Raw genomic sequence first — 12,011 nt, 5'->3', positions numbered from 1 at the left:
AGGGCTAAGCTATTTGATACAATCAAAATTATAGCCGGATAACACTCGGAAGCACAACTAAATATCCTTTATTTAAAAAAAAAATGAAGGAAAAATCCATTTAAAGGCACTTATTTAAATTAGTTTTTTTTTAGTAAATATGTTAGCTATTGCAACTTAAATCTATGTACAATACACTATCTTACCTGCTTGATCACAATTCATTATTAAATTGTATACGTGTAATACAAAAAAATAATAATAATCACTGAAATGTTTGCGTACTAAAGGAACAGCGAAAGAGAAACACGTGCACTCACAATAACAACAACTTTGCGACTGACCATTAGACACGTGAGATGTGCGTGGGGGGGATACAATTATTGCATGTCATCAACAAAATACTCTATTTCATGTTGATATATTTTTCATACACCTGCGACAATGTTTTTAAAAGTGACTTTTGGCCGCCCAGATCGCTAATATACCCCACTGTGCGACGTTACGTTACGACTAAATGCTCCGGTCAGTCTGCACCCTTAGTGTTAAAGAGCCGCATGCGGCTCCCGAGCCACACTTTGCCGACCTACGCTATATACATTTCAGCAGTCTTCTAACTGTAAGTACGTAGGTCTATACAATCATGCAATATGTGTATAATTTCCACTTGAATAACAATAATGCGAATTATTTTAATATGCTAGGAAAATAAACGATGAGCTTGAATTGACAGCATAACGAACTTGTCCCGACATCCCCTAGTTGGAAATTTTCCAACCTTCACCAGATTTCAGATTTAATATGAATATTATGACTCATAACGTGCAAAACATTTTCCTTTTAATATTTAAATGCAATGTTATGGAGAATGACAAACTAGGAACCATGGTCAGAGTAAAAATAAATTACGTTCACAATTTTACACTTAATGCAGATGTTTTATTTTTACTATCCACCAAATGGCGCCCTATGTTTTTTTTCATTATTTTTTGTTTATATTTGTGTACGGTGTAAATCACATATCAATCACTCCTTTCAAGAACGTCATAAATCAAAAAACTTGATTTTTCAGGAGAACGTTTTTAAAGTTTAAAAATATAATACAATGTATTAAAAATAAATATCGAGCGACTTATTAAATTTTTTACTGTGCAACAGATCTTTTAAGGTAAAACTTGAAGGTTATTTCTCCATTTGAAAAATATTTAGTATATTTAAAAAAAATTAAACAGTACATTTTCTTCAAAATACAAAAACAACACTTTCTGCCCTGTAGCGGGTAAATATTAAGTTAAAAACATGCTACTTTTGCTGGGATATAGTACATTTTCTGGACATTCAGAAAACACGTATAACTAAAAATTTACGATTTTTGATTTATGCCGTTCTTGAAAGGAGTGAGCGATATGTAGGTACAATGACGAACTTTACATTATTAAAATCTTTATTTTAAAGACGGCGAATGATAAGATATTCCAACAAATTCATCACATGTTTTTAATCTAAGAATCAGATAAAGCCATTTGAAATCAATAAAAAACACGGTGACCTCATTCCGAAACATCATTATGGCAAAGTGCAAATACATTGGAAAAATTAATATACTATGTTAAGTTAATGTTAATATTTTATAACGCTATAAAAACGAGAGTAAATGGCCAAAGTGTAAGTACATTTTAGTACCGCAAATTGATGCATCTGTGTTGATTACTGACGCTGGGTCTGCCCTTGGCCTGATTGATCGCAAATACTGTAAGAACGGACGTAACATTGAGATTGTCAGAAATGTCTTGCATGGAAAACGCTAGAAATATCCATTTTACTAGGGTCAAAAGTATATACGATATTCTATACACCTATTTCATGATAACCTACTTTTCAATTGGGTTTTATAGTATTTTATAGGTTTTGTAATTGGAAAAAGAAGCAGAGGAAGACCGAGAAAAACATGGCACGATCAGGTATGCCAAATACTTGAAAGTGGTCAGGTAAGGAGTCGTAACAATCGGCGGGTATGTATGAGGAGATGCATGAACGTGGAAGAGGTGAAGAAGGTTTGCAAAGACAGAGTGGTGTGGCGTTCTATTCTATCTGCCTACCCCTGTGGGGAAGCGGCGTGATGGTTAGTTATTTTATTTAGGTTTTAAACGAAATTATCGTTTGATACGTATACAAATTAAATTGACCGACTTGTATCTACAGTTCTAGTAAGATAAATATGAGTGTTAATCAAAACTTTTTATAAGAAAGAAATAATTTTATGCCAAGTAATTGTAGAACGTACTAGAGTTTGACCTAACGATTATTTTTAAAGAACTGTTGCAACTGCTGTTTAACAACAACAACAACAAAAACGGTGTGAGGCGAAACCCCGCCCCAATCACATTTTAAAAAATACAATATCTTTTTATATACAATATATTTTTCATACAACCGTATTTAAAAGAGAACCAGAACTCCACTGTCCGTATCCTACTCTCATGTATTTAAAATCATATGTTTTTTTAGTAAATTCACAACGATCCGTATCCCACGTGCTTAAAATCAATATAAATGCAACCCGTTGCGTTATGTCTAAGGAAATTTTCAACGACAATAAGTAGAAATTTTGATTAACTGCACAATATCTGTACTTTCTTTACGCTTTCATTCGTTCAAGAAATGACACGTTGACAACAGGTTTTTCTTATTTTTACAAATAATTTCTGTTTATTAAACTTTTTTATTATAACTAATATATCATGAAAAATCCTCATTCACTTTTAATGGATTTCCTTATTAGCTTTATTTTTGATGATTTCCTGGTTATTTTTTTTATATCTAACTAATATTGATGAAAAAATATCGCTGTACTCTATGAAAATATCAAATACGTAGTACGAATAAATATCATTATGAAAAACAAAAATTTGAGGTACCCAAAGCGCCTAAACTGCGCGAATATCTAATTGTTCGTCATTTCTGCTCGGTCGAGCATAAAAGCGTTGTGCTGATCGAATTAGCCGTTTTACGTAGATACGCCTACGACAATAATCCTACTCGTAACATCGAGGGTGAGTTCCATTTAATGACGTCTACCCTTTTCTACGTGAGGAAGCACGAATATTAAAGCGACATAAATCCAGAAAATGATCTTACATTTACCGTTTTACCGAGAACTTCTACCGAAATGTAAAAGGTAAATACGGCGATAAGAGATAATAGAGAGAAATAAAATGGCCCACTAATCCAATGTTTAGATTTGATAATACGTACAAAGATGAGTGGTGCTGGATTAGCGCTCCGGTAGTGGGCCTACATAGCAACTAGCAACAAGAGAATTCACAATAGGTACTTAGTACCTCTTATCAGAAGGTATATAATGCTATTGGAATCTTTTGTCGAGTCGGCGTGTAGCATGTACTAAAAGCCACATTACGCAATTAAGCCATAAATTTGTACATATTTGATGCCGAAAATAGAATAGAATAACATCGTTCGGTGGTGATGCTCGCGCGTATTACGAGCACATTTTAAACGATATTTTTGAGTGAATAATTCAAAGTATTATATATGAAAATGGGTGCAAAATACGTCACAGTAAATCAAGATATTACCGATATCTCAACAAAGATAAAGAAGTTTGATAACATGTGAATATGTTAGACTTGAGTTAGACGGGGCTTACGATATGTCACTGGCTGGTTTACGTGGTCATTTTATAAACTGTGTAACATTCGCCATTTTATAAATGATCGACAACAATATTACTAAAATTTCTAAGAGCAACCCCAGGCACCCTATACATTTCTGTTATTCTCCTTTTGATCCATCACTTAGCTAGTAGTGTATGTCAAGACAGAAGGGTGCGGCGTTACATCCTCTCTGCCTACCCCTGCAGAAACGGCGTGATAGTAGTAGTAGTAGTAGTCGTAATTACAATTAAATGTCGAAACGGTAAAATACATATTTGTTAACTTAAAAAATCAATCTAAATATGTACCAACATTCATATCTATAACATGCTAGGTTTATATGACATAGGTCCCAGTGGCGTGCACAGATAATTAATTAGGGTAGACAATTGAGGTAGGTAGTAAGGTAAGCTGGTACTATTTAGTAAGATAGGTAGGTTGCGTTTTTATGTCACGCAGGTAAGTTAGGATATGCACTGCTTTTATGCCAACATGGAAGGCACGCCCCTAATAGGTTCCATCATGAAAATAATTTGCTCCTATATTTCACCACCCATTTTTTTTTAAATAGTAAAATGTGTATTCTTTTATTAGGCCCAAAGGCTAGAATGACATACAGGTTGACTGCTATAAGCTGGTAATAGTAAAAAGAATACGGAATTTAATGTATTAAAAAAAAATTGAGAATAACAAAAACTAAGAAATATATCGCTCACTCCTTTCAAAAACGTCGTCTATCAAAAAACTTGATTTTTCAGGAGATCGTTTTTAAAGTTTAAGAATACAATAAAATGTATTAAAAATAAATATCAAGCTACTTATTGAACTTTTTATTGAGCAAAAGATTTTTTTAGGTAAAACCTGAAGGTTTTTTCTCCATTTTAATAATATTTAGCATATAAAAAAATATTAAACAATACCTTTTCTTCAAAATGCAAAAACAACACTTTTTGCCCTGTAGCGGGTAAATATTAAGTTAAAAATATCCCGCTTTTGCTGGGATATATAAGTATAATACATTTTCTAGGCATTCCGAAAACATGCACAACTGAAAATTGACGATTTTTTTTATATGACGTTGTTGAAAGGAGTGAGCGATATGTAACAGTAGGTACAGATTTGTTACTTAAACACTCCCACATGTGATTTCACTTCATAAAGTATAATGTACAGAAATACATAAACGTATTGTGGGCAGTGGGAGAATCTCAGAGTCAATGAAAATGAACTCATGATGTCATATCAATATTTGCATACGCTACATTAAGATGAATTATCATGGGACGCATTAAAAACAAGTTCATTAGAATGGCGTCCATTCATTCTTGGTTTAACACTCTCAATTACACTTACTAATCCCGTCCAAGTAGGTACCTAATCAAAACACAAGGACTGTACAGTAAGGATAACGGATTTGTGTTGGTCTTAAATTGTTTTTTTTTGCAAACATTGTTATTTATTTATTTATTTTTTGTTTTCTTATTGTTTTATTTTATTATAAGTATAAGAGGTAATGAGGGGATCCCGAGGGGTGGGGACGAAGTGTCGGCCTCTGTCCGTACATCCTCCCGCCCCCTCATTAATTGAATAGAGCATTATTTATTTCTTCAGAAATATTTTGAAGATTTTCCTCTATGTGCAGCTGACAGAGAGTCCCACAGGACTCTATAACTGCTGCGGGTGGATGGCGGGCTCAGATTCCAAAAAAAAGTATTAACATACACACAACGATAATAATAAGAAAACTCTGTGCCATTAAACAATATATGGGCCCAAATTCAAAAGGACAGTGTTGACTGTCACAAAAAAACTAATTCAAATTAGCAGCCCTATTTCAACGTATGGTCAAGCACGAAGTATGTTCATTTGTTTTATTTTATAAACATTTTTTACATATTTGCATATCGTTTAAGATAAAATATTTATCATTGATAACTTAAATTGTACATTCGTTAAGTCGCAACTTAATTTTCTCTAAATCCATGTAACAATTAAATTAGTTGATTTTTTTCTTAAAACGCCGTTTTTGCGTTGAAAGAATAAGTTTTTCTTCGAAAAAATTATATGGTTTTGAAAAAAAGAATTGTCAAAAGGTAAGGAGTTTAAAAAACAATTAATTTTTTTTTTATATATTTATTCTGAAAAACAAAAAAAAAAACATATACATTCTAAAAAAAATGAACGTGAACACACGCCCAGCCCTGAGCGCGACTGAGCGCATTCTGATATTAATGCTCGAAACAAGTTTAAGATCTACGCCTTAAACAGAAACGAGAAAAACAAAGCATATTAAACCAATTTCGTTCAGTGAAATAAATATGTATGAAAATACTACATTTTGCCTCCCTTAACGCGAGGTGCACCTAGAACCTAGATTTTCTAGCGCGTCAGTACGCGTGGAGCGGTAGCGGAGCCTGACAAGTGACTAAGTGGAGCGACGCTCCTTATCGGAGGTGACCTCACGTGACTGTAGTAGAGTGCCATGTCCACTGCACTGGGACTGGCATTTCCCAGCCAATCCAACGGCGGAGTGCGCGACCAGTCACGAGTACAAAATTATTTTATCTGTTAAACGATTGCTGAGCATTAAATGTAATCTCGCATACAATCCATCGGATATGCCCGATCGCCTATTAACCGATCTTAAGATTGCGATAATTAATTTTTTAAATTACTGCGTTGACTTTGGTAATGACAGAAAATATATATTTCACATGTTTGTTTATACTTAAAAGGGATATGTACTTTATTGATATAAATAACTAACCAACTAACTAACCATTACGCTGCTTCTCCGCAGGGATAGGCAGAGAGAAAGAACGCCACACCAATCGGTCTCTGCACATAATCTGCGCCTCTTCCACATTCATACACATGCGCTGATTATTCCGACTCCTGGTCTGATCGCTTTCAAGTATTTGAAATACTTGATCATACAAAGTTTTCCTCGGTCTTCCTCTACTTCTATTACCAAAAAAAAAATGCCTCATAAATTTGTTCCTTTCTTCACACATTCGATTCGCATGATTTTCACGCATTCGACCATCTCAACACACCTTTTTAAATTTATCTTGATTTTATCGATAATGCTTGTCTCAGGCTTGCATCTTTCCTAATACTTATCACCATTCGAACATCTATCATACAATGTTTTACCGCACATTCGCCTGAGAGAACGCATTCCAACTATTTTGATATTGAATTCGTATTTAACACTTTTCGCGTTTAATTAAATACATACAAGAAGCAAAAAGCAAAAAAAACTGGCAACATTCAAACATCTCCTACATTGAGCCATTAAAAAAATTGCGCTTTCAAAAAAATATTTTAAAATTCTAAAATACGCTTCGTCACGACCACAGTAATTAATCATCGGAGCTACAATAGCTTAGGCAGCTAAAGATCATCTCGTCAACAAGTGGGATCTAATTTATAATCTCCTTTACACCTGTTGAAGGGGGGAGAGAGGGTATGGTAAGGTGGCAAAACTATGAATTGTAGTTTGTAGCGCTTTAAAACTGATACTGGATACACAATAGCTGCCTTTATACATACGCGATTTAAGTGCTGTCCACGCCACCGTTTGGGGTAAACCACACGTAAGAGCGGGCAAGGTGCGTACGTCTAAAGGGCGTAAAGAAATTTTCACGTACTTTCGACTGTATCGCACGAATAACACTGTTTACGCCGCGGCAATGCGCGTACGTCTAAAGGGCGTTATCAATCCTTGAATCTATTTTGCTATTATGCTCCCTTTTACCTAAATAGTTCAATCGTACCTTAACCTGACCTTGCTTTATATGTCCTTTTAATATATTTTTCCCAATGCTTTTTTACGTAATATAATACACTTTGTTACACTTTATTGATTTCTTTACGTAAATTTTGATATAAGTAATTACAAGTACAAAAATATTGAATTCTATTGATACAAAAAAGATCCTACAAAGGCAAGGCCTGTATGTGGGTATACATTTCATTTTAGGTTGTAATAAAGGGTACCGTAGAATGTGGCTACTTGAACTTTGATGTGTTACTTGAGCCCAGTGCAAAAAAAATATTTAGATCTGTATTTGGTCTACAATAATGAACGTATCAATATGATTCATTATTTCCCTGGCAGGTGACACTTATACGTTCATTATTGTAGACCAAATACAGATTTAAATAAAAAAAAAATGTACTGGGCTAAGTAACACATCAAAGTTCAAGTAGCCCCGTTCTACGGTACTGGAAAGAATACAAGAAAAGTGTGGACTCACCGGGCATGAAGTGCAGAAGGATGGCCGTGACGGGGTAGAGCGAGGGGCTGTAGGTGATGTCGGGGCACGCGTAGCCCAGCACGGACACCACGCGGTCCGCCACGGCGCGCCCCTTGCGCGTCAGGTGGTAGCCCAGGCAGTGCGTAGACTCCACGAACGGCGGCAGCATGATCGGCTTGTCGGGCAGCTCCGTCGTGCCGAACACCTGCCACACGAGAGCGGACACGGTGAGACGAAACCTCAAACTGTATCTTCCTGACCGAGACCGGTATCATCGTCCGACAGTGCATGAAGGCAACGTCGGCTTCAGATACCAGACCGGGGTGATATCATGTCGGGGTTGTGGAGCGTCTGTGTACCGGCCAACGTCGGACCTAGCTCACTAACTGAACTAACTTAACTACTAATTCCTAAATACTAACACGGTGGATTTATTCAGATTGTCGGTGACAGGGATATTATAAGTGGTGGATATTGACAGCTAAAAATATACTTATTGTATGATGTATTACTTGTATTCTTATAAAATCTGGCGTTTTTTTTAGAACAAACATTTTTTCTCATTTTTTCAAACAAGTATTTTGAAAAAAAATCAACTCCTTTCCTTTTCCTTTTACTACAAATTTTTGCAGACAATCAAATTGGTGTTGAATTGTGTTGTTATTAAATTTATATCGAATTTAATATCGTGCACAATATTGTAAAATGTAATACTACTTGCTTAATAAATACATTGCAAATAAATACATTTCATATGATGATTTTATACAATTTTGTGAAGAAAAAAACATATTGGATACAAAAAGATTTTTTTTAACTTTTACCGTATTAGAGTAGATTTTAGGTATTTTTAGATAAAAGATAATCTAAAGAATGTTTCACTAGAATTTCTATATAACCCTTAGTAGCTTCTGTGAATTGGTTATAGCTAGCTCCCTTTATTAAATTAACTCTTTCATTCATTTCCGTGACGCTTTTCAGGATTTCGTTAATTTATACTGAAGTAAAGTCATTTCGAAATTTCCTATTCAGGAAATATTTTCAGAGTCACGTATTGGAAATCTCAGAGCCATCTCGGGAGACCTTTCAGTTACCCTCTTCAGAAATAAATCAATTAACCCCCCCCCCCAGAAGGACTGCAGCAAACTAGCTACGACACATTGGTTTATTCTCCCAGCGATTCAGTCACTAATCATTCATTCTTGTTTTTGGAATTAAATTCATAATTATATTTGCTCCATTTTTCACAAGGTTTTTGATCAAGTGACTCAATTATTAATAATTCGTCCTTATTTATAACCTTATTTATTATCTCGCTAAAGAAATATATATAACTATACTAAAATTATTTTACGAACTATTAAATTTTCGATATACTTGTATAAACGGTTTACAAATTATATTTAGAATATAAAAACCGATGACACACTGCTTAAAAGGCAGTTTATCGGGATTCATAATTGTATCCCTTGTAATTTTTATGTATTATGTAATGAATAAATAAAGTTTATTACTTTCTTTATTTATACAATAAAAAAATGATAAATCATCAAGTTGGGTAAATATAGATAACAATCAGCACTTGTGACTAATGATCAATATAAAATTAAAAAAAAACCTAACGATGACAATCAACATTATATATTATATTAAATTAAGATAACATACGGGATACGATCTTGGAATATAAAAACAAAACACAGGATCGTATATCGTAACTGGAAAATATACAATAAAACCATAAAAAAATTATCTTCTTGACGCAATTGATTAATTCTCTCAACACATAATATCAAAATCAGTGATTATTTTTTACACATAAAAAAGCGAATCAACGTTTTTGTTACAATTATAATAATTGGAAAAATCGCGTCAAAAGTAACTAAATCCCTAGTGAAAATTTCTTAAATTTTAGTGGAAATTATCCAGAAAAATAATTGTTTTCCACCGACGCCGACGCAACAAGTATACTATCAACACCTAAATTTTAAATACTTGATATTAAAATAGGACATGCAAGTGAACTTTACAACAACCCTTATCTCTCAAAATGATATTTGGATATTTAGAACCAGAAGTTCAACTTTGGGGCAGAAACCAACCGATTTGCTACTTAGACGATGTATAGAAAAAATAGAGAACATATTTATATTTGGATATTCAGAACCAGAAGTTCAACTTTGGGGGAAAAACCAAGCGATTTGCTACGTAGACGATGTATAGAAAAAATAGAGAACATATTTCTATTTGGATATTCAGAACCAGAAGTTCAAATTTGGGGGAGAAACCAACCGATTTGCTACTTAGACGATGTATAGAAAAAAAAGAGAACATATTTATCTTTAGGAAAAAAATATCTAGTTCTATATCTAGAACTAAACTAGATCTAACTCTGTATCTAGAGATAAGGGTTAGAAGAATGTATTCAATAGAGGCTTACATACTTTAACTCAAGGTTTGGAATAAAGATAAATAAAAAAATAACTAAAAATCACTTTTCATCGAGTTCCCGACAAGCATCTGTTCATTCATGTATGGAGGTTGATCTCGTTTGACGCAAACTTTTCAATTATTAAAATACTGTGCAGATAACCGCTGAAAATTCTTGCAAAAAGCATATATTTACCTTTAAAACGTAAATTTGCCACCACAATCGCGATCAAGTTATGCATTATTCACAGCAACAACAAAAAACAAGAGTTAGAAACACGACACGCTTTTTATTATTATTGAAAAAAAATATATTACGTGGCTAAAAAATTAATATTATAGTGTGCATTTTAAGACAATACAATTGTACTAAAGGCTCATTAGGACGGTAGTCGGGGAAGGTTGTTTTACATGACCTTACAGATGATAATACATAGTACGAACGCATGCTTGACAACATGTGTGCACGTCAACTACTCTTCGTAATTTATCTACACGATAATATTATTAGATTTATTTTCATTCCCATATTGTTATTATGTGCGCATAGTCGTTGAAATGCTACCGACAGAAGCCATATAATTTATTTTTAAATAAAAGAATCTCTGCCCACTAATCAAAATATTAAAAAGCGCAATTCGCACGTAAACATTGCGTTATCGAATTCGAGATTACGATCACTGATGCTTATAGTAAAGATAATCTTAAATATTTTTGGAGGGAATCATTATTATTAAAAACTTATCATAATAATTAATAATTAGCAATCAGTGTAAAAAATGGCTCAATAAAAATTAATCGTTACAATTTGTATGGCTTATTTAATACTATTATAGACACACCTATCTATTTAATTTATTATACACATAATATATAATTTCCGAGTGATAAATACCCTGGAGTCTGTATGGAAAAAAAAACTGAAAATAACAATTATCTGCATACTTCTTATTACTCATACAAATAATAACAACATTCATATCAATATTGCGTCTTTACCTTGCGTTTAAATTTAAATATACGCGATGCGATTTCAAGTGCGCGGTTCATTTAAAAAATTCAAGTGGGTATACAAACTTGCTGAACATTAATTTAATTTAACGAAAACATATTCCAGTCAAGATAAAAACTAAATAACCACTACGCCGCTTCCCCGCAAGGGTAGGCAGAGAGAATATAACGCCATACCAATCTGTATTTGCAAACAATATTCGCCTCTTCCGCGTTCACGTGTCTCCTCATACATACCCGCCGATTATTTCAACTCCTGACCCAAAGTATTTGAAATACTTGATCATGCCTAGATTTCCTTGTTTTTCCTCTGCTTGTATTACAAACCATATTCGCTTCATAAATTTGTTTTACTGTTCTTTCTTCACTCATTTGATGTCCAGACCATCTCAAAACATCTTTTTGAGATGGATTTTTGAAACACCAATTTGATTGATAATGCTTATCCCAACCTTGCATTTTTCTTTCTATCACCATTCGAAAATCTATCATACATTTTTGTCGCACATTTGTCCGAGGGATTTCGATTGCATTCCGTCTTCATCCTTGTGTTTCTTCCATACACTAGGGTTGAAATCAGGACTCCATTGCGCACTGCCAGTTTAGCTTTGAGTAATTGATCGGTATCCTATTCGCCAAGGGTCGTGGTCCGTAT

At 33.8% G+C, this 12,011-nt stretch overlaps 1 protein-coding gene across 5 annotated transcripts in view; it reads right to left on the bottom strand.

Moving 5' to 3' along the window:
• Nucleotides 1-12,011, bottom strand: part of sky (GTPase-activating protein skywalker) — an 80,060-nt gene that overhangs the window by 57,419 nt on the left and 10,630 nt on the right. For all 5 annotated transcript variants that reach the window (XM_088266387.1, XM_088266384.1, XM_088266383.1 and 2 more), the window contains exon 4: nt 7,916-8,120. In XM_088266387.1, coding sequence (XP_088122513.1) covers nt 7,916-8,120 — 205 coding nt within the window. The remainder of the gene's footprint in view (nt 1-7,915; nt 8,121-12,011) is intronic.

The sequence above is a fragment of the Brachycentrus maculatus genome, unplaced genomic scaffold (assembly GCF_059751285.1).
Source record: "Brachycentrus maculatus isolate JH-2025_06_01 unplaced genomic scaffold, ASM5975128v1 h1tg000267l, whole genome shotgun sequence".
Taxonomy (NCBI): domain Eukaryota; kingdom Metazoa; phylum Arthropoda; class Insecta; order Trichoptera; family Brachycentridae; genus Brachycentrus; species Brachycentrus maculatus.
The sequence above is the reverse complement of the archived record's forward strand: the minus strand, read 5'-3'. Positions and strand labels throughout refer to the sequence as shown.